This window comes from Erigeron canadensis, chromosome 6, assembly GCF_010389155.1.
Source record: "Erigeron canadensis isolate Cc75 chromosome 6, C_canadensis_v1, whole genome shotgun sequence".
In the NCBI taxonomy this organism is placed as follows: Eukaryota; Viridiplantae; Streptophyta; class Magnoliopsida; order Asterales; family Asteraceae; genus Erigeron; species Erigeron canadensis.
The window spans coordinates 33,659,458-33,683,966 of NC_057766.1; the positions used below are offsets into that span (position 1 = coordinate 33,659,458).

The following is a 24,509-nucleotide window of genomic DNA, read 5'->3' on the forward strand; positions in this document are numbered from 1 at the left end:
GATAATAAAATCTAGTTAAACTTAATTTAAAGAATCACGTAACGATAATATACTCTTAGCTTTTAGCGATTGAGAAATGTGGATAAATACATTAATATAGTTAATATTAATATCAATAAGGTTGATGGCATATTGGTTAAGTTTTTGACTTTAAGGTATTTCCAGAGCTATCTCCGAGAATGTTTAAAAAAAATTTAGGCCCACGCCAAAAATGAAAAATTGGGCCCCTAAAACTATAGTAGATAAATTGTTCTGGACCAACTCTTTCTAACTCATTTTGTTACAGCCAATAATGTCGAGTCCAACTAGGTCAGAAACACTTCAGTTTTACCTAAGTTCTTGAATTCAATCCTTAATGATGACAAAACTTTAGGGTTTTTTCATCTGAATACTTGTAACAGCCCATGGTCAATATCTCATTGCCTAGGGTACGTGCAAGGCTTCCGTTACAGGGAGTGGTTTTTCTGACGTTGTATACCGACGAAATGTTCAGAAAAAAAAAATACAGTTTCAATAGGAAGACAGTAAATAAAACAAAATAAAATTTGTTTAAAAGAAACAAAATCCCAATTGTTTGGGCCTCATCGTCACTTGCTTGAGTGCTTCCCTGCGCTCTTCTTTGTTTACTATAAACTTATAAAGCATAAAAATCCAATTTTGAAATTCACTTTTTTTTTGTCCCCTATAAAAAACGGGCCTTAGGGTTGGGCCTAGCTTGCCTAGGCTAATTCCGGTTCATTTTCTATATAATAAGAATGAATTATTAAAGAGTTTGTTAAATAATGGATATATATGTAGTTTATGGTTAAAGCATAGTAAAGCCGGATACATATCGATTGAAAATTAGTTCTAATAAAACATTTATATTTATCTGTTCTAAAAAAAAAACATTTATATTTATGTACGTTACTTTATTGCGTCTTAACCATGATCCTGTAGGGTTGTATTTAGAGGAATCCGAACAACAAAAGAAATAGTTGCAGTAACAAAAGATTCTGAATATCCATAGCTACTTTATAGTATATATTTTTAGTATGTGTTACGTTTTTTGTAAGAATGGCGTGTAGTTTAGTGTTGAATTATATATTGATTGATATCGCTTTCACGGAAAATGTGAGATATAATGAAGTTATAGTAATTGACCGAAAACAAAGTGTATCACACCTTAATCAAGTTAGGACAACGTCATCAAAAATAATTTCCTACGGCCCAATTCTCTTTTCCAGGCCCAAAAAAACAGGGCTGATCCATTGGGATTCACAGAAGGCAGTAGCCTATCTGCACTGCAAGTCTGCAACACATCAATAGAATAATAGATATAAGTTTCCACTTTCCACAGAAAAGAGTGAGCCAAATCTGTGTTTGAGAGTGATTCCAGAACCAACGCAGCCATGCAGCCAAAAAAGGATAGGGTTTCCAAATCCAAGTTTCCAAGAAAAAAAACTATCAAACTAATTAATGTTGTAATTGATGAGATTAGAGTCGAGTTTGGCAGTCCTACTTCAAGCAAGAGAAGAGATAGAATCAATGTGATCAAGTCCACCTAGCGGTCTGTGAATAGACTTAATTATAAAGCACCAACTTACTGAGTTAGATTTGTTGATAAATCTCAATCCCAAGGTACTGAGTTAGATTTGTAGATAAATCTCAATCGCCATTTAAAGAGCAAAGCAAGGTTAAAAGGATTAAGAGCAGTGGCGAAGCTTGAGGTAACAGAAAGGCTGACCGAAAGTCGTAGGACCCAAAAATAACAATGAGAAAAATAATCGAGGGGGGAGTCACGGGATCTATATATAACACTTGGAAAAAAATATCAGACAACTTAAAGGATATAACTGCACGTCTGCACTACTGAGCGAAAGACCCCCGACTCCCTTGAAAGCTTTGTTGCTGATTAAGAGAACCCAATACCAAGACCCTTTAGGGGAACAAATCTTTTTCCATGGGACCCAAGCTATTTTTCGGTCGTCAAGAAAATCAATGACCTTCTTAGGAGCTTTCAAGGTTGGGAAGTAGTAGATACCAAGACTATCAAGAAACGACTTGATAAGAGTGATTCTACCTCCATAAGAGAGCTGAAAGCTTTCAAAGAAGAGTTTTTCCTAAACTTAATAATGTGTTATCAGCTAGAATATTTATTCAGACAGATCTCTAGTATATATATTCAGTTTCTTTCCATGCTATATTGAATAAGTACAAATATTACTGAACAATGTACACTAGTGATAGATGACAAACTGATAATACCAACAATGCACCTAAGAAATCAAAAGACACTAGTAACCAATATCAAACAAAACTGTAAATGCTATGATTTAGCTATAATGAACCTTGAATGCTCATAAATATGTGAAAATTTTGAAAATATACATCTCAACATACCTTCCTGGTGACGCAAATCATCTTACATGTCACCTCACGAACCTGCAACAAGACCCTCATGGGCAACACTAGTGACTCGAAGGACGGCTTGAGCACTTAGCTTTGACAGATTTGACTCACAGAACTGTTCCCAAGAGTACATCTGTGGTTCCTCAGACGGCACATCTGGTTGTGGAGCCCCAACAGGAGATTTATTATATGCGGTCTGCAGCTCCAACAGGAGTGCACGAGCAGCTTCTCGGGATTCAGGTAGCTGGTCACTAAGCTGGGATGCAGCTATTTGGATCAGTTTGTCCATCCCATATGTTTTCATTTCCTCCGTACCCTTTTCAAGTTTACACAAGATAAGATGATGTTATTACTGAGAACACATCAAGGTAGCACAACGCAAAGTGCTTTTAGTTTCTTCTTTTGTAACCAGATGAAAACATAAGGCAAAATCTCACCAGTCGTGGCACACTGCGAGAAAAGCACATTGACGCTTTTGCCCTGATCCGAGGGTTGCGGTTTTTAAGATGGGGTAGTAATTTAGGTAACAATAAAAGGGCTGAAACCCAAGTTGTCAAAGCCATTAGCGCCTTCTCAGCAGCATCGCATACAAACCGTTTGTCTTGTGAGGACTTGAGAAGAAGTTGTACAAGCTGAAGCCAAAACCAACAGAATCAAGATTCAGACTCAAAATACCTAAACAAAGAACAATGTTGCCAGTCCAGAAAGAATGCAAAATTAAATTACCAGAGGGTCCAGTAAATCAATAACTTGGTCACCAAATGCTTTGAAAATGTCTGCAGAAGTCATAATGCTGGTTTTACAAACAGCGCTTCTTGGATTTTTTAAGGATTTCACTATGAGAGGAATCACCTTGTCTCTGTTCATTAAAATGTTTAAAGTAATGAATCTTGTAACAATGCATGAGCTTATGACATTGGTGAAACAAAAGGTTAGCTACAAGCTGTTAATACTTACAGTATATCTTGCAATGCTTCCTTGTGGTATATCGAGAAACGCCTTACATTATTAAGTGTTTCACACAGCAGAACCCAATCTTTGGACTCTAAACCAGGTACAAGCATCTAAAGAGAGAACAAATACTTCAGATTTATATTAAACGTATACTCGAAAGCTAAACATAAATGCACAATCATGTATTTGAAATTTTCAATCAATCTTTTTGTAACAATAATCAAACCTTTAGACTCTTGTCGATATCTTCCAAACCATTCAATTTTTCAGATTCAATGTATTCTACTTCAGCAACCGCCACCTCCATGTTACAATACACTACCTCATTTCCACCCGAAGGCAATTGAAGAAATGAATCCGTGGCCTTTTTTCCAACATTTTCATTGAGATGCTCGAAATAGGGTTTACAGAACACTTCTTTACTTGAGCTCTCAGATTTAGGCAGCAAGATAACCTTTCCCGGCATCATCATATAGCTGAAATAAACTCAACAACAGTTAACACTAGCTAGAAAAACAACTAAAGCATGTTAGTGAATTTGGATGAAGAAGAGTAAAACTGCAATGACTGGACATCTCCTATGAATAGTATAATTACTTTTCATAAGTAATAATTCGAACCCTTAAGAGTCTATGTTGTTGCATTGACACAAAATCGAGAGCTTGCAGGGTCTCAAGAGAGTCTATAAGTTCGTGTTTGTGTACTCATATATAACGAACAGCTAAAAGCCTCTGAAAGTTATGTTCAATTGAACCTGCCCAATAACAGTTCCCATAAGTCACTAAGGGTTACAGGCAAAAGGCACAGGTCAACACGAGTCCCTGATGAGCGTGATCATTGATCAACATGGTTGCAGATCAGCATAAATGAATCACTGATAACGTGAGTCAGCGATCATTGATAGCATTAGCCCTAGGACCCTGCAGGTGGCATGGCCCCTAAACCAATTTAGGTCGGGGTTCATGCGACATGTTCTAACTCATTTCTAAGTGCAACTTAAATCCCTCATTTACACTAAAATTACTAGCAGTGTATTCGACAACTCGTTCGTACAGAGTAAACATTATTTTAGATCACAAAAATCAGTAAATATAATAAAGATGAGAAAATATGTGATTGGATCAGAAACTAATTGCAGGATTATAACCAAAGTAGTAGCAGTAATTTCTAAACAAAAGCATATATAAGTAATTAAACAAAATAAAATAGTAAAGTATGAAGTTGAGATTACCAAAATGGCACCAGAAGAATGTTGAACAACCTTGAATGCAGATCCAAAAAATGAAAATTAATACAGTAACTGAAATCAGTAGACACTTGTAGTCACAACAGAAGGTGAAAGAAAGATAGAAAGAATAAATAAGTGTTGAGTGATGTATATATTTTGGAAGGAAACCATTATTATAATAATTATTGTATGTATATAAAAACAGACACACATAACATGCCCCCATCCCTCAATGAATGAAATGAATACAGATAGTAAAAATAATAATATAATATAGTATACATCAGCCTACCTGGAGTACGGGGTACAGTATTAGTGAAAAAGAAAGTAATATTTTGTGTTGGGAAATGGGAAGTGGTGAAAAGGAAGGTGCTGTTAATTAGCCGACCTACGCCGGCAGGTAGTGGAAACTTTCACAAATCACAAGTCGTCGACGACCAGTAAACGCTGGTTTGGCTGGGTAAATATATCACTATTTTTATTTTATTATGTTCTTTCAGTTTTTATCAACCGGGAATGGAATTTAATTTTCAGGGTCCCGCCAGATGCGGTTTGGAATTAAATTTGGGGTATAATGCAATTTTAAAGACGGTATATTCCTGAACCTCATGTATTTGCTTTTTTTCCCTTCACATACATTGTAAATGAACCACAAAAAAGGGATGAATCACTGGTCAATGAAGCAAGCAAAGTATTAACCTTGAACTTGAGGTCTTAAACCATTAATCCAATTAGTTCGAGATTATACGGCCGCCCAGATAGTTGAAACCCAAATCCCCTGCCAAGATATCAAACTTACTAAACACATAACCACTTGGAGAAGACCACAAAACAAAAGGAAAATTTGCAAAAACTGAAATTAGTGTTTTTTTCTTTCTTTTTTTGAAATGGATCTCAACCAAGTCCCTTTGATGACTGAACTTTTTCAGGAGTCTAATTTTCTACTTGTTTCTCTTGCAGCTTACATTCTCAACACGTATCAGATTCCGCAAGCATAAATAATAGCAATAACAAACACCAACCAAAAGATCGACCAGAGATATATTGAAAAATTCATTGCCATTCAGTTCATCATAACTAATACACCTTAATATTACAAGGTGATAAAACTGCAGCTTCTTTTACCATAGCTCGACACAACTTATTCATGAACACTCACACAGCAGTAAAAAAGACTGAAAGTCCAGCTGTTGGCAAAGCTACCACAGATTACCGGTACTGGCTTGCTAGTTCACCTTCCTTCACAATGTAATGCTGAGGTTGGAAGTCTTCTCCCTTGAAATAATTCTCCAGCATTTCCTTCACTCCAGCTGCATATCGCAACTGCACAGATTCCATTCATAACATATGAATCCAACACATGTAGTAATAATGCTTACCCAGCATCATACAATAATAAAAGGTACTAACCTGCGCATCGATGGTGGTGCCAGAAATGTGAGGGGTCATGGCTTGATTTGGCATATACCTCCATGGATGATCCTTTGGTGCTGGTTGAGGATACCAAACATCTCCACTATAGCCTAAAACATACCCGAAAACAACCAACAGATTACTTCGATGAAATTACATATTAACTAAACTAATGAACCTTGAATTAGTGTTATAACTTGCCTCCAATGTGTCCACTGGAGCAGCCATCAACAACAGCTTGTGTATCCATTATAGCTCCTCGAGCATTGTTAACAATGAGAACCCCCTTTTTCATTTTACCAATCTTTTCTTTGTCAAACATTCCTCTGAAAGATATACAATATTGTGTTGGATGTTTTGGTAATGATAGATGTGATAGTGTATAGATTATTCATATTAAGCTCAACTTGGGCTGAAAATACAAACCTGGTTTTATCTGTTAAAGGTGTATTGATGACAATGATGTCACATTTGGGAAGCATCTTATCAAGATCCTCCTCATAGTGGGCACCAATTTGATTCTCCAATTCTGAATCCATCTTGATACGATCATGATAAAGAAGATTGCAGCCAAAAGGCTTCAATCTCTGAAGTAAAAGTCTACCGATTCGTCCACAACCAACTGTTCCTACAGTTTTCCCTTCAAGATCATAAGCTCTGTAAGCAATGCCCGCAACATTCCAGTCCCCGTTAATAACCTGATGGTATCCAGGCAAGAAATTACGAACAAGAATGAGGATTCGCATAAGTTCATCTTCTGCAACTGAAACAACATTGCTTCCAGTAACTTCTGCAACGGTTAATCCAGCAGCAGCAGCCGCATTGAGATCAACATGATCAGATCCAATCCCAGCTGTAAGCAACAGTTGCAGGTTCTTTGCTTTTTTAATTCTTTCAGCGGTAATATAGCCAGGATGAAAAGGGGTTGTTATAATTACATGTGCATCAGGAATATGCCTTTCTAGCTCTGCATTAAAACATGACAACAAAAATTGAACCCATACTGAATTTTAATAAAATCGGAAGTAATTTATTCTGCAGTCAACTAGTAAGTTCAGGGACTTACCGCAATCTGGTCCCTCTTTGTCATCAGTGACAATGTACTCATGGCCTTGTGATTCTAACCATTTTCGAATGCCCAACGCATTTTCTACACAACCGACAAAATTGGGGTTCATTTCAGCATATTCATGTGCCTTGTAGAAAACACCAACAATCTTCTTTGGCCCAGGAGAAGCCTGCCCCCATCCACAATAAACAAAACCAACCAATAAGTGAACCGCAAAAGAAGATTCAAATGCCTTTCAATAACTGAAGTAATATTTTTTGCAAACTTGGATGATGGGATGTTGCAAATTAAAATTATAGCTCATGATTACATAATATTGGTATCACTGGGACTAATGTTAGTTACAAACTTACAGTAATAATGAGTAAAACTTAAATCTAGAAGATGAACGCATAGTCGGATCCCAATCATCTTAAAAAGTAAACAAGACACGTTAAACTCTAATCGGGTGTTTAATCGAAATGGCGTCCTATCATACAGTACTAAAAGACAGAAGTAAATGCTTTTCACCATAGTAGAATTTCTTAGGCACGAAATTTGATTTTGATGATCATATGTATGTATCTATTTAAAAACTACTAGTTATAAAGTCTAATTTTGTCATCTATATAAGCTGACACGTGTCATTCATACAAGCCCGTTCTAGATTGGATAAATACAATCGACTTTGGACTAAAATTCAATACATTTCCACATACGTATTCAAAGAAAGGTTGTGAAAGGGGGTAAAAAATTAAAATCAGCATCACCAAACACACAGTTAAGAAGTCAAATTTTTTATGATATGAAACAAAACCCTAAACAGTACAGCAGATCAATCGGCAGATTAAAATCAATCAACAATACAGCAGTTTTAAATTATAAGTAAATTCTGTTAAATTTAACCATCGATCATCATCAATAATGGATTAATATAGCAGTAAAAATTTACAAATGAAAATAATTACTACTGGAATTCAATAGCTTACATGAAGGTCTCTGGTGACAATCAAACGGGTAGAATTACTAGAAGAAATGGCACGAGTTGCGGCGGCGGCGGCACGCTTGATCATCATAGACATCGCCATATTATCATATAAAAAAAAACAAAAAAACAAAATCGGTGTAATCAATTTTGGGATGAGATGATGAAAAAAGTTACAAACTAGAAGACGTATCTACTAGTGACTAGTGAGTATCCCCCACCTTAAATAGGGAGTGCATGCCACCCACGTGTTGTAATTAAGCGGGCTAACTTTAAGTGTCCATTTTTAATTTCATGTTTGAAATTTATTACTCGTATTATATTACGATGTCGATTTCGCCGAGGTCAGTGCATTATCGACAGGTTTTTTTTAAATGGATAATGATTTACGGAGTATTTTGTTTTTATGAAAAGTATAGCTTAATAAATTTTCAAGACATCGATTAAATAATAAGGGTAATTTTTCTTTTGTTAACGAGTGCACATCATTCATAATGTGAATGCATTGGTTACCATACAAAGGTACCTTTTCAACATTGGATTAGTCGGTATCCAAAAAAATGCACTCAAGCTTCACTCAACCACTGGAATTAATAAAGGTCAAGTTTGCACTTGCCAATACTTGAACCTAGAATAACGTTAACGCTTTTGGCAGTTTAAATAACTTTCGTTGGCTATCCATTTATTGTTTTCCTTAATTTGTTTATTTATCAAACGTGATCGAAGTTTTTTGAATAGCCGTGGTGATTGGACTCAACGGTATGCCTCTTCATCGTTCGGTAGAGATCAACCATGTCACCAGCACACTCAATCAAGGCATGACTGACGGTGGAAGTCCCACTACCATTCTGGATGAAACCAGCTAAATGCTAGAGATAACCCTCATGCCCCACCTCATTGGCAAGGACTTCCCAATATGCCTTTTAAAGGTTTCGAATCCGTACCAACAACTGACTGAAAAACATAAGGGTACTAAAAAGATAACTATACTCCTTTTAAATCAGATTTATCATTTTCTCTTCGATCAACTTGTTTGATCCATGCAATTGTCATGCCATGTGGTTGGGTCTAGCTTAGTAAGCCGTAGGTCGCTATTAAAACTTTTGACTTTAAAGTTGAAACATTTAACGAGTAAGTTGAAAATCGATTAATAACTCGCGAACTAACAATGCTACTCGTAGCAAGGGTCATATGGTCTTTCTGGGCCGCGAGTAACCACAAACTCTTTAACTCATGGTAACATAATCGCATGCAATTTTTAAAAAATATTTTTTAATTTTATGTTCAATATATATATATGGATGGGAATATAAGGCTGTCGGGTATCTAAGCTTAGGTGTGGAACACTCACATATTGTTTTTATAATTCATAAAAATCATGGGGGCCTACGCATATATTCATTAAACAAGAAATAATAAAATATTAGTATGTGAGGGGTTTCACACCTAAGCTTAGTTGTCGGACAGTCTTATATTCACATTTCACACACACACACTATTAGGAAGCTTTCAACGTCGACTGCCCCATATATCTGAAGCATATAGTCTTCAATTTTATTTGTGTTAGTTTTGTCACATAGTTTTTGATTTTGTGTTTGAAACAAAATAAGCATTTGTATTCACAAGTTATCCAAAGCGAAATTCATATTCTTTACGTTGATTTATTGTTATCTGTTTTTAGATAAAGTTAGATATACTCAAGCTACAAAGTTCAAATTGGCATCTTATATATATGGGCTGACTCAATAATGTAGTTAGTCAACATACAGATCCTTGGGCTAAATTCTATTTTAGTGTTGCTTTTAATTTACATGAGCCCTCGGAGTGAATAACAAATGTCCTTAATCAAAAGTTAACTATCGAGTCGAACCCATTTGACCCGACCCGGTCTGCCTGAAGGTGTAACGGGCCGCGTCACGGTTTCGATTTTGTTGTTTTGCCGGGTCATGGGTTTGGACCGGCAGGTCTGGACCGGGTTTGACCCGTACACATGCCTAGGTCGGACTATTAGGGGGGTTTCCCTTCTATTAGGTATTGGGTGAAAGGTTTTCTAACGTACACCCGGTTATGACAACATACTTTAAACCTTGCACTGTGATATTTGATTCGCACCTATCATAAAAGTTAATAGGATGATAGTATTATGTAACGGGAGAAACATATTATATATATACTAAAAAGCAATGTACAACGGCATGAAATGTACAAGTCCTTATAACACATATTAATTTTAACCAAATTTCGGTTTAACGCCCAAAAAACTTTATTTTTTTAACACCCACATCAAAGTTTTTGTTTTCATTTTCGTGACACTAAACTTTTAGGTTCTCGTTTTTTCATCGAACAACTTTCACACAGTTACAGTTTTACTTTTAAACATTTGGTCTTTGATTATTTTTATCCGTCTTTTTATACATATAACGTGTTCAATATATAATAACTTTTATCATCGTCACGCCTTACATTCATGTTACATTTAAAACATTAATATTGTTATTGTTTATGTTTATGTTTTCTTTTACATTTTTTTTATTGTTATTGCTACATGTTTATTTTTTTAAAGAAAAGTTTATATCTTTTAACTTTTACACCACATCAAAGTTTCGCTTCATTTTTCTTGACACTAAACTTTTGGGTTATCATGTATTCATCAAACAACTTGCACACAGTTACGTTTTTACTTCTAAAGATTTTGTTTTTGATTATTTTATTCTGTCTTTATATATATATATATAACATTTTTAATATATAATAACGTTCATTATAGTTACGTCTTACGTTCATGTTACATTCAAAATATTAATATAGTTATTATTTATGTTTTTTATACAACTTATTATTCAATTACAATATTTTTATTGTTATTGCTACATTTTTAACTGTCATTTTTGGAGTTTGGGTTTGAATCTTTATAAAATTTCCAAAACTTTATTGTGTAAAAAATGTACTCTGCGGCAACGCGCGAGTTCAGTAACTAATTATATAACTGTTTTCTAATAATTTTGAGTGTTTTAGTGCTTTTTTATGTTTTTTATGATAATTATTAAGGATGATATGAGTGAGAGATTAAAAATATTATAAAAAACTTAATTCACAAAATCATGTTTTGTGATAAAATAGTTATATTCATATAGATCAATAAAAGAAAAGTCAGAGTTATGAATATCTAAGTTAAATGTTTTATATATATATATATATATATTTAAATTAAGTAGTCATATGTACGTGTGATGCATCAATATAGTAACAGTAGTGACGGCGGTGACAGTAGCAATGGTTATTAATGTAAAACTAATCGATGTAAAAAAAAGATAATATAGTTATTTTAATTTAGAAATGTATGTTGTACATAGTTTCATACGACTTTCAGTATGAAAAATATACGCGTATTAGGTATAAATACTTAAATCTCTATAATAAATGAAATAGAATTGTTTTTCACAAATATTTTAAAAATTTATTATATGGTAACCTCATCTTTTTTTCTTAATTTAATTATTACGATGTTATGTAATTTTAGATAAATTCTTTTAAGACTAAATAAGCTCTTAAATGCTTAATAAAGATTCTAATCATTTATTAAACTGCAATGTTATTTCTTTATTTTTTTTATAATGAAATAGTTAATGTTACATTTTGTTTTAAAATTTTAATTAAGGTGTCTGGATTAAACCGGATTGATTAATAGTAAGTGAATAAAAGATACCAACTTTATAGTTCAATTCAATTTTAAAAGATACCAAATTTAAAATTAGTTAGTAAATGTTGAAATTTAAAATTTAAAATTTCAACATTTTATCGAAACCAAATTACATCAATAACCTATATTACTTACCGCTGCCGCCAGCACCACCAATCTCCGCCAGACCAGGGTGGTGTTTATCCAAACCAAATTACATCAATAACCTATATTACCTACCGCTGCCGTCACCACCACCAATCTCCGCCTCCACTCCCGCCGCGCGTCACCACCGCCTGTCACCGCCACCACCGTCGATACTGTCGCATCCCACCACCATCACCGCCGTCATTACACTGCCGCATCACACAAATACCGTTCTAGTTTATAATAATACATGATAGTTTGAAAAATTAAAAGTTTCATTTAATTGTACATCGAAAATGTAACTCATACTTGTAGGGGTGTTGAAAATAACCAAACACAAATAACCCTACCCAACCCGAATGGGTTTGGGTGAAATGGGTTGGGTTATTCGGTTTACGGGTCGTCATTTGAGTTAACCCGAATAACCCAAAGCTTAATCGGTTTGGGTTACCGGTGAAAATTTTATAATTTGGGTCAACCCAAATAACCCGAATAAGATGTTTGTAACTTATATATATGCTAACTAGATTTAGATCCCGCGTAGAACGCGGGCCTATTAAATAAATTTGAATTTAATAAATCGGATAAGATGAAATAGTTACATTTGAGTAAAATATATTTGCTTTTGTAAATGTTTGTTCGGATGAAAATGTGCGAGTTAAATACTAAAAATAATATGTACAAATTAGTCACTCATTTTCAAAATGTCTTTTGCCACATCCATCATGTCCATGTACTACAAAATAATCCAGTGATCAGAACTTGAGCTTGAAAAGACAATAGCTAAGAGCCTAAGATCTCAGTTTCATCTTCATACCAGCAACAACATACTCCAAGTTGTATGAGTAACCAATAAATAATTATTTTGAAAACAATATATGAATAACCTTTATAAACACCAATATCAAAACAGTATATAGATATATGTAGCGGTAGAATAGAAAGTAATCCATTGTCTACATTTTCAACTATATTAATTAGCTTTCAAAATGACAATCAAGTAATCTGCTATTACAAAATGACTTAATGCTTGGCCCTGTTGAAGTGAAACGGATCTGCTAACCAAACCATTCCACCATCACTGTGCATCACACTATATCCAAGCTCTAGTATTTGAAGTAAATGACTTGGTCATGTTGAAGTGAAGTTGAAGAATACCAGTAGATGGAACCTCAGGCACCGAATAATATGTCAAAAAACTCATTTCCTTATTTTAGCTATAAACTTCATCTACACAAACGTGTTCTCCAGCCTTTTCTTTTCTTTGCTGGCACACCTGCACATAAAACGGCCGGCCCAATTCTATGGAATTCGCCATCTTCGGCATCTTCATTCACTACGACACTGATATGATCAAACAGCCCGGTATACAATATAGTTCTCTACATACACATCCTCATTTTTAGTCGTGTATCCTAAAACTTATAGATTTCCAAGCCGAGTCCGTTCGAAGTTGACACATATATAATACTTAATTTTAGAGACTTTAATTTACTCCTATTTCACAAAATGCATCTTCGTTTTTTGTTAACTCATTACTATGAATAGCAATAAAGCTTCAGGTAATAAGTCAAATAACCCAAAGTTTCCGAGTAAAACGCCCATTGTAGGTTCCCGACATTGAAAAAGTTAACTTTCCATGAAAATACATACCTTGGTTATAACTTATAGGTTCTCAACCCATACTTGAAACGGTAGATTCAAACCATTACCCAAACCTCCAAACCTACTGCATTTTAACCTCTGCCAATAATCACTAAGTTCATTAACATAAAGAAGTACATGATCACCTAGACCTTAAAAGGAAACTCTAATATCTCAACACCATCTGTAGCATAAAAACTAAGTGTTATAAGAATAAGATGTTGTAACTAAACCATAATTCTGAAAAGTTAAATAACTATAAAACGACTCGCAAAGTATGTAGTTTATAAAATAAAGGTTTAGTGAAAAGGCTCTTATCTTAGTTCACCGGCAGTATTTTATAGTTTAGTGTGGATATCAGCCATGCTTTTCCTTCTGGTCGAGCTCAAAATAGCCATCAAACACCAGTCTTTCAACCCCTTTTGGTGGAGCTCAAAACAGCCATCCAACACCACTCTTCCAGTACTCAAACTCAAAGTAAAACGTCAGCTCACCCTCTTCCCCCATTCTGTTCGAGCAGCAGCTAAAACATGTCTGAAACAACCACTCGCGTTTTCCATTTGCAGTAATTAATCATTTACATTTTCATTAGACTCGTGTACAACAGCACTTACATCAAATAAGGCTCAAACATAATCATAGCCAATTTTCACACCACAATCAAGAAGGCTCAGACATGCTTAAATAAGATTAACAATTCAGCATGGCTGCATTAAAGAAGCTTAGCATGTAACTGTTAGAACACCATTCAATAAAAGAACATTTTATTGATAATCAAATTCGAATTAAAACAAGATATAACAAGTAAATTAACTATTAACTAATCAATACAAGAAAGAAAATAGAACAGAAACATAAAACAGAAAAGAAGAAGGCAAAACGGGCTAAGGGTTCTGTTAAACATAGGGCCCTTAAAACTGATTTCGGGCTACCCAAGTAAACCCGTCAGTTTCCCAGGGTACAACAGCCAAAGCAGTATGTACTGCCGGAGTTAACCAACAACCCGGAATTTACCTTCAAGAACAGCTTGAAGAGAAGTGAAAGAGAAGAGTTGATGATCCAGATTTATGAAGTGTTAGTGTTATATTTTTGTTGTTAATCTGGTTCATATATATCAGATTTTCTTTAAGTGGAAGACACATGTTAACTTTAGAAAGTTAACAACACTAAGAGCAAAGTGCGCCACTAAAACGCCATATTATGCCTCATCGCCCCCCGTCTCGGGCTCGGGCACGGGCGCGGCGGGTGCTTCGCACCCTCCTAGCCCACTTGGGGTGTAGTCCCTTATAAGGAATTATAATTCCTCCAACACTCCTCCTTATAAACACACTTAATGTTTATTCTTCTACCAATGTGGGACAAACTCACATTAGTTAATTACTCTTTCAACTCCTTTTAACATATTTATTAACTTGGATATTCTATGTTATTACATAAAATTTCCAACAATCCCCCACATTAATAGATATGGTTATTAAAGATAAATTCCGACAGTCAAGTATTGCAGGATAAGTAGGTGTTACCCTTTGAACTTTCCTTTGTGAGTGCACTTAGTCTCCTAGCAGTTAGTAGAACTTGATGTCTTTGAACTAACTCCTTTTTACGTAGACGTTATTGCACATCACACAATACTTTCCCTAGTCTGTTTAACCCCTCACTTTCGTGTCCGTTATGGTCATGGAACACTATCCTGGTTCTGCGAGAGCTCTAGGAATTGCACCCCCACAATTCCATTCGAAGCGATCACACTTCTCTCTAACATAGGTGATTGCTCACAATCATTAAAGTATGAATCTTAACTAAATATGAATAAAAGTAAAAATCTTAATGAAATGCAAATAAAAGTAAAGACACCAGAATTTTGTTGACGAGGAAAAACCCTTGATCCAGTTAAGTGATCTTAGGTAAAAAAAACCCCGGGAGGATTCAATCGACCCTTCCTATGTTCTTTTATTATTTTCGTTGATTAAAGTACAATGGATGTGTGAGTGATTTGATTGAAGTGATGAAAGTAAAGCAGTGAATAAGTGTGTGTGATTACAAGTGTGAATACTGAATGCTAAGTGTCTATACTTTGATCAATCGCTCGCTATTTATAATGTTAACATCTAACTAACTATCCGAAATATCTTGGATCTTCCGCGTCTTGTTTATTCAACGTGTTGAAGTGGGAAAATGAACGTTGAGTCTCTTTTGACACGTTGATTCTTCTAATCTGTTCCGATATTGATGGGATTGCATATTGATTCCTTCATGAAATCCGTTGTACATATATTTCGACCGTTAGTCATTTCCTGAATATCTTGTATCTTGATTATAGAATCCAGGATCCTGCAAAACAAAAAAATATTATCGTGTACAACAGAAATTTATGTTAGGAATATCTCTGTTCAAGATCATAGTTATAGAAAATCTGACCCCAAACAGTTACCTAACTTCATCAATGTCCCAAAGTCATCTGCTGTGCCCAACTAGTACAAACCCCTTACAAGATTCCCTGTTTTTTCCTCAATTTTGGTTCTAAAAGTTTCTAAAGACATTCTACCTATATTACAACCAATAGTCGTACCACCACCATAACGAAGTGGCAAGAACAGTAAGGCACCATCATGGTGTACAATCACCTTATACCCAACAACATTCGTTCTACATTTACAAAAAACACAATAAAAACTAATTAGGGTTTTACAATTAAAAAGATTAGGGTTTCCCAATTTTTAATTCAAAATATTAGGCTTTTCTATTTTTTAATTCAAAAAATTAGGGTTTCCCAATTTTAAATTAAAAAAGAATAAGGGTTTCGGGATTTTAAATTAAGTAAATCTAGGGTTTCCCCCTTTTTAAATTATTTCAAGAATTAAAAATTATTCATCATCTTCTACGACTAAATAACTCAGATTTATTAGTTTAAAAATTCAGAAATAAAAAATAGTTTATACATTTTGAATCAAAAATAAAGACAATTGCTTGTTCAGAGAATCAAAAATATTACCTCATTTTGAATAAAGGAAGTTTCTCAGATCATCGAATGGAGCGGAATTCGTTTCTCAGATCATCGAATGGATCAGATTTATGTGTGTGTGTATAAGTGTGTGTGAAAGACTGTGTGTGTTGGTAGTTGGAAATGAGATAAATTCGTTATATATATCCACGTGTATCGGTAAATTAAAGAGTGGTAACCGGGTAACTTTTAACCCGGTCATTTTTGCATGGAATATAACTTTCTAGCAGGTTTCCGCCATAGAATAAAGAAAATCGTTAGTTCGTGCACACTATAACTTTTCAGTCATAGTTTATTGCATTCCGTAGCACTAAACCCTTAATTAATTAAGATGTGTAAGAACCCAAACCTTTTAATAGAAATCGATTAATTTTTTTTTATATAGCACCCACTGCGGCGCAGTGAGGCGAAACACCTCCACTGCGGAGCAGTGGAAAACTTCGGCAAATAATGGACAAAAGCTCACTGCGGCGCAGTGAGGCAAAACACACCAACTGCGGCGCAGTGAAAACGGATCAAACTGACTAAATACCCACTGCGGCGCAGTGAGCAGGGAATGACCCCCACTGCGGCGCAGTGGGACGACCTGCAGAAAAACCCCTTTCTTTTAAAATCAACTTTCCCGTACCATAACACAAATGGTTTCAACTAAAAACGCCAATTTCCTTCACAACCTTTTCTGGGCTAAACCAAACCTGCTTATGACATATAAAACACCATTTCAAAAGATTTGACATCTATACAAGCTTTACAAACACATTGTTCAACAAATGGGTCGGATGCCCAACTTGGATAATTCATCAAATCTTTCAAGACTTACATTACCCATTTAAATACAATTTTCCAGAATTTCCAAAACAAGTTAACGAAAAAGGGATTTGTATCAAGAGCCAATAAGTACTAAAGGGATCATCTACCCAAATTATCCAAAATGCCAACCTTCCAAAAGACTAGAGCTTCCAATTCTAACTTCACTTGATCGCTTCTTTACCCTTGCTACTACCAACTCCTATAAACAGAGTTAAACAACTAAAACATAAGCAACACTTAGTGAATGCATACACATATAATCATAATCATGTCATTTCAACTTTGTGCATCAAGCACCATATAAGCCTAGCAAGCTAGCCTTTTCACACAATTCAAACAACATACATTCATTTTCAACATGGCCATGGACAATTTGGCTAGTAGGAATTTACCTACCTACTAGCTCTTACAAACAAATTGACTAGTAGGAAGTTACCCACCTACTAGTTCTAACAAACAACTATCAAATGGGTCATAGGAATTTACCCACTGATGACCTCTAATAACAAGAACATGATTATATGCATATACACTCACCTCAAACTTGGCTAGTTGACACAACAAGGCTACAAGATCAACAATTTATTCTTCAACACCTATACAAGAATAATCACATATCATCTATGAGTTCCATGACTCAACTACTTACAAACATCTAGTTGCATTCAACAACTCTAAGATTATGGTGTTTGGCTACTAAACTCTTTTCCAACAAACTCCAAATTTTCATGATAGAACTTTATTTCATGACTTCTAGCCAAACACCACCAAATACGAATTTCTTATTATAGGTGATTTTCCATTATCACCAACTCTTTAAATCAAACTAACAAATTTCCAATTCAAAATATTGGGCTTCTTCTTGGAAATTTCAATTAACAAAACCCTCCAAATACTAAGGTTAAGAACCCTAAATTTCAATAACAAATAAAACTAGGGTTATGAAATCAATACCTCAAGAATGAGAGACAAAGATTTAGGGTTTTCAAATTGGAATTCTTGCCCTTTTTCTTCCTTAATATTTCGGTCACCACCACCTCCAAGAAAGCCCCAAACTTCAATTTCTAATTTAATTGGAGATGATTAATGTTATTGTCTCAAGATTACAATTCCTTACTTAGTTTTGAAGCTTCAATTGCATGGATTTGAAGGATTTTGAGGAGATGAAGTAGTTAGAAGAGAAAAGAGTTTGAGTGGGAAAAATGAGTCATAAAACTAAGTGGCTGGATTTTATCCCTGATGGCCACGTTCCATTTTTAGTTTTTTTGTGGGTTTAATACCAGCTATCCACTAAAGTTCCAACTAAATTAACCCCTTAACTCAAAACAAAATACTAAGAAATTACTTTAGTGTCAAAACTATGAAAAGGGTTAATTTTCTTTTACCTTAAAATATTGGGGTGTTACAAGATGTTTGTATGGCCATACCCAAATGAGCTCAAGAGGAAGTCTTGACTAATTTGGTAATCTTGATTAATTGTAGAAATGAGAAACATAATCGTTACTTTATGAAATGACATTGATCTATATTCATAATTAACAAGGGTATGTGAACAAAGGGATATTAAAGACTAAATCGTTTCAAATTGGCAATTTAAGAAACTATTCTTAAATATTTCCGGGAGCATTGGCGTGTTGCTAGACGCTAACCAATGTTATTGCTTTTATAAATAACATGCTCAAGTGAGAGCTGTTGGAGTGTGATCATGTTAAATAATAAATCGCATGTCCAGAAATAATTTAAGCCTACGGGGTCACACGCGTTGACACTTAGATATCCGGTAATATGTATATATTGTATTTACATATTTATAATTACCAAATTGAGAGAAATGATGATTGGACATTATTAACTAGATATGTTAATTAGAATTACTTATTAATTAATAATTATGAATTATTAATTATTAAATATTAATTAACAATTAAATGTAATTATTAATTAAATCCTAATCCAAGTCAAAAATATTACTTGAAGGTTAAGTTATTTGAGATATACTTATACCCTATATATATCCTAATAATTAACCCTAATAATATATCTCTCAAGAAATCAAAAACCCTCCTTCGATTTGAGTGTTGATCGAAAAACCACGGAAACAAAACAAGTATTAGTTTTGTTTTCATCCGAGAACAACTTCACAAGATTATTAATGTCATCATTATAATAACAATAAAGTTGTTTGGGTTTTGTGAGTTTTTGTTCGACGGGAATAAGAAGCTTTTGTCTTCTTTGTGTTCGACGAAACAACGGTAAAAGCAAACTATGAGTTTTAGGCTTTTGGTGATTCGAGATCTAGCAATCTTCGGGTTTTGTTTGACGTGTCGTGTCGTGTGTGCGATCATAGAGGGGTTTTACTTTAAACCCTACAATAATAATAAAAATCTTATTAATAATATTATTGGAAGCTTTACGCAAAGGTACACGTTTCGATTGTCTCTTTGTTAATTATTAGTATTACATATACGATTTTTCCGCTGCGTACTCGTAAATTGTTATATGTTTATGTGCTCATATTCTAACAATGCTGAGCCTTCTATTAGCGCCCCATATTTTCGCCTTATTGGGGTATTACAATTTATCTATTTCATTTCAGTTGTAAGTCCCAACTCAAGAGATGGTACTCTACTAGAGACACCTCTATGTCAATAGTGGAGTTACTTTGCAATACGTTCACCAGATCTGGACTCGACCAGTTGGGTTGAACAGCATACCAGGTTATCTAGATGGTTTACTTATTAAGGTGACAATGTGAATAAGTAAATACAATGCAATAATAAATTAACTTGTAATTTAAATGGTGAGACAATATGTATTTTTCATATATATTTTATTTATTAATTATAAACAACATACAAATGTTGATGCGGAACCAAGATATTACAAGTATGTAAATATCCTAACAACCTATGAAATACAATTGATCTATAACTTGGAAATTCTCTTGTCAATCGAAACACTTAGAGTTGTGAAATGTTCCTTTTTGTGATTGAGAGAATATTGCATAAGCACACCAACAATATTGCAGAATGTATGTGTTTGCAAAGTTGATAAAATGCTTGGGCAAAGACCTCTATTTATAGTCGAAGGTTGAGCATTGGGATCTCAACTTCGACGTACAAATATGGTTGACATCACACAAAACTATTAGTAAATAATTCTTTGTGTGTGTGCTAAATAAAATAAGACAAAAGGTTACTTTATTCAACCACTCTACATCTTTGCACTTTTATCCACAGACAAAATTATTATCCGGGTAAAAGGATGTAGTGTAAAAGGTCTTCCTCGTAATCAGTGTAAAGCTTTGTAAATGCATTTACACTAGAGGATCTCCAGTTGATTAATCTGGTAGAAAGTCAACTGGGCTTCACTGCCATTGCCTTTCTCTTTCTTCCACTTGTTGTCTTTGACTTCAACTGGAATGTCTTCAGATTGTTGTTCTTCAGATCTCAACCGGAGGAAGTCGTCAGTTGCATAAACTGTATATTGCAACTGGACTTCAAATATTTCGGACAATTCTTCATGCTCTCCAGATGCAACTGGAGAGATCCAGTTTTCAGCAAAACTGGACCTAACATCAGTTTTCTGAATTTTTCCTTACCAAACGTGCCTTTATAAAAATTCGAAAGTTTATATTAGTCTGTAAAGTGTCACGTGGGTTTTTTTTTTTGCTTGAAATCGGCAGCTCTTTGGCTACCCATCATTGACTAGCCTATATTTTCAGTTAAATAATTAAAGGCTAAGGTTTTTATGGATGTATGTTGTTTTATATATTTAAACTAGTTCTTAATCTTAAATGCTTTTAAATAAGATTTTAAAAATACTTATGTGTAATTAAAGGGTTAGTTAGAAAATTAACTAGTTTAGCTAATATTGAGTATTACAATCTAGTTAATATTTTTTAATTTAGATTCGCAAATATATTTACTTTAGGTGACGGGTATTACGAAACTTTTAATTCGAAGTTTATTTCCTAGACTTATAAATTTGTAACATTATACTTATCAGATAAGAATTGACCCATAACTTGATACTTAAGAATTGACCTATAACTTGATATTGATATAAGCCTTACGTCATTTTATTACAAAATTTTGATAGTGGGCAATTTCCGACTGTTTTGGTCAAAAATCACCTAAGATAATCTACGTTGAAGCCTTAGATCAATTAAGTAACCAAACTTTCGTTCGTGAGGTTGTGTGCTTGTAAAAATATGTTGAGTTACAAAGATGCGTTGTTAAGAAAGATTTTTGATAAAGATTATGTCGACTAAACAATAAAGAAGGTCAAGATATTCGCAAACTAATGTAAATAATGCAGAATATGTTAATATAAGCAAGATATTAAGCAAGAATCAAATAAATAATGCGTAAAATAAAGAGTAAAGAGCAAGAACACCGATATTTGTTGACGAGGAAAAGCCCTTAATCCTTGTAGGATTGCCGGCATAAAAACCCTGGGAGGAAATAATCGTTCCTGCCTTGTTCTTTATTGATGAATGTTAAAATGATTACAATTGGTGGGAGTAGGTTGATCGATCTCTCTAAGTGTATGAACAACGAAGAGAATAGTATGTAGCGTGTGTGTGAATACAAGTGAGTAATGACTGATGAAAAGTAAGTGTCTAGGATCGATCAACCTCCTTCTATTTATAATGCAAATGATAAACTAACTATCCGATATTGTAGGGATCTTCCACATCTTCAGTTCTTGAATGTTGTTGAAGATCTTGCCTGATCAAGTGACCGTTAGTGTAATTCTCCTCATGCTGAATTCAACTTGAAGTCCGGTTATGTTGGAGGACTAAGTCTTCTTTGCGTGTTGAAGAGATTCTTTATGTGTGCCTTTGATTTTGTACCGTTAGAGGTATTTCCCATGTGTGATATTGATTATCATTGATCCTGCATGTTTAATCTCACGAGGAAATAATAATAACATTTGCAACAATACGTTAGTATATCTTCCGAATGTTCCGCTGTGTCAAGATCCTGAAATGTCAAGATCTTGGGCTTTCAAGATATAGGTACTTAAAATTTAAGGCATAACACCAACTACTCGGATCTGAGCATCAAAATGACTTGAAGATTCCATCAATCCAAATTCAAATATTGCGTAAATCCAATGGGGTTATAAGAGTCCACCAATGAGTCATGCCACCTCATAACTCAATCGCTCAGGTGTGTATTCCAGGCTTCCATGAGAATGCCACGTAGGCTTATGCGAATTACAAGATCCATAAATCTTAGCAACATCACTCCTCAAATTTCAAGTACTGATCAACGTCAAAGTTTCCCTCTAAAAAACCATATAACTGTATCAGGGTGTTATAGCTTGAATACTCCTTTCGTTCCATTAGAAGTGTCATATTTTAAATTTTTAAAGTCTAACATTTCTAACTTTAACTGTAACTTTGTTTGTATTAAATATTAATCGATGAAACTTATATCAATTGATTGTGTTTTAGAAGTGTTTTCAATGACATAAATTTTCATCAAGTTTTATATAACACAAAATAATATATATATATATATATATATATATATGGTCAAAGTTTATAAATAAAAGACTTTGAAAATTTAAAATAAAACACTTCTAATGGGACAGTGGAGGAGTAATATGCATTTGTCATCACAATCCTCAGGCTCTCTTACACTAAATATATACGGAGTATTCTGATACATAATTTAGTTACTTTCTACATAAGTTGGTGAATAAAGATGCTATCTTACTAAACACCTAAATAGAATGGATCCTAAAGAATCAGTTGAAACACAATATAAGATATACCAAAGCCACATATTTCTGATAGGCGAACCCACGGATGTACATTACAGTATTGACTAAAGGTTGCGTCTCTTTATCCAGCCCATCTATCAGCAATTTATCACTATAGAAAGGGGATCCATCTTACCATTTTAGCTGCCACACCAAGACTCCTATATATTTACAAGCTACCAACAGTGGATTACGTAGATGTGCCCATTAGTTTTTGCTGCAAAGCACATCAAATTCATCAATACACTCCAACCAATTGACATTAAATATATTGAGTTTTCAAGAGGAATTTTTATTTAAAAATGGTGGAAATGACATACCTTCAGTCGAATAACACTGGAGCACTATGAGTTGCAGTAAAAACTGTGGTATTATACAATTTACATATATGGCATATATGTATCATGAGCATCCCAATAATTGGCTAAAGCACATGCATTGGGTAGCTTGACATGCCCTTTTTGATCGCCACCATTTGGATTGAAAGACAAAAATATGTTATTCAACACTTTCAATGAGTATTTCTTATCTCTGAATCCTGATTAGTATTTCCTTCTAGTTTTGACTCATTTTTCATTTGATTTTGTAGTTTTAACTTTTCTTGTTTAGCCTCCTTCTGTGCCTTCTTCTTTTCTTCCTCTATCTGCTTGCAATTTTCATCATGGGATTGATTAAACAATTTCATGAATTCTTTGAGCGTTGAAATAACTGAAAATAATACCAAAATATGGAGCTCTGCTTAGAGATACTAGAAATTAAATATTGGCGCTATAGCAGTTATAGTAGTCCAGAGGCTAAATAGTGGTCAAAATAGTTGTCCAAATTGGCGTTATTTTACCGATATCGGTGCTATAGTGGTCCAAATAGTTGTTAAAATAGCGGTGTTATAACGTTTTTTTTTCTTTCTTTTTTTGGCCCAAACTTAAAGAAACACTCATTTGTGCAAGTATTAAAACTAATGGATTGATAATTTTAACCTTGACTTATAATATTTCAAATATTTCGTTGCTACCCCACCGCGAGAACTAATACCTCAGCGTCGCTTGATCCTGGACCGCTATAACTACATAGACTCAATCAGTTTGTTCTAATGACAACGATTGTATTATAATCATCTTTTTCGTTTTCTCTAGAATTACCTTGCTCATATGGGCAACGAACAGGATCTTCACCAAAGTAAATAATTAAGGCCTCCACACTTTTCACCTATACAAAAAAAATGCAATGTTATAACAAACCTGGATTCATTGGCAATTTGGTCGGAACTCTTAAGGTTTGAAAGTCATTAATGTGTACACCATCTAAATTGTTTTCTTAAAAGATAATAATAATAATAATAATGATAGTTATTATATTTTCATAATCATAAGTTTCATACTAAAGCATCAACTACTTAAGTTTATTCCTAAATAATGGACAAAAAGTTCTGGACCC

General features: G+C 34.2%; 3 protein-coding genes across 4 annotated transcripts in view; all 3 read right to left on the minus strand.

Annotated features, from left to right (window-relative positions):
* Positions 1-2,152: 2,152 nt before the first annotated feature.
* LOC122605522 lies at positions 2,153-4,955 on the minus strand. Of its 2 annotated transcripts, XM_043778480.1 has the most exons (7): positions 4,866-4,955; positions 4,577-4,645; positions 3,572-3,821; positions 3,349-3,455; positions 3,118-3,250; positions 2,829-3,023; positions 2,153-2,707 (listed from the first exon to the last, which is right to left on the minus strand). In XM_043778480.1, the coding sequence occupies exons 3-7, from the start codon at positions 3,815-3,817 to the stop codon at positions 2,417-2,419; spliced, it is 972 nt and encodes a 323-aa protein (XP_043634415.1). In that variant the 5' UTR covers positions 3,818-3,821; positions 4,577-4,645; positions 4,866-4,955; the 3' UTR covers positions 2,153-2,416. The 2 variants fall into 2 exon arrangements, with proteins under 2 accessions (XP_043634415.1, XP_043634413.1); XM_043778478.1 differs by lacking the exon at positions 4,866-4,955 and having other exon boundaries at positions 4,577-4,707.
* A 660-nt stretch (positions 4,956-5,615) lies between these two features.
* On the minus strand, positions 5,616-8,215 carry LOC122603095 (formate dehydrogenase, mitochondrial). Its single transcript, XM_043775709.1, has 6 exons — positions 8,024-8,215; positions 7,053-7,224; positions 6,413-6,953; positions 6,188-6,312; positions 5,984-6,096; positions 5,616-5,896 (listed from the first exon to the last, which is right to left on the minus strand). The coding sequence occupies exons 1-6, from the start codon at positions 8,120-8,122 to the stop codon at positions 5,783-5,785; spliced, it is 1,164 nt and encodes a 387-aa protein (XP_043631644.1). The 5' UTR covers positions 8,123-8,215; the 3' UTR covers positions 5,616-5,782.
* Positions 8,216-23,586: 15,371 nt separating this feature from the next.
* Positions 23,587-24,509, minus strand: part of LOC122604754 (formin-like protein 18) — a 30,933-nt gene continuing 30,010 nt past the window's right edge. Inside the window, exons 16-17 of the mRNA XM_043777623.1 lie at positions 24,215-24,281; positions 23,587-23,783 (exon numbers count right to left, since the gene is read on the minus strand). Coding sequence (XP_043633558.1) covers positions 23,587-23,783; positions 24,215-24,281 — 264 coding nt within the window. The remainder of the gene's footprint in view (positions 23,784-24,214; positions 24,282-24,509) is intronic.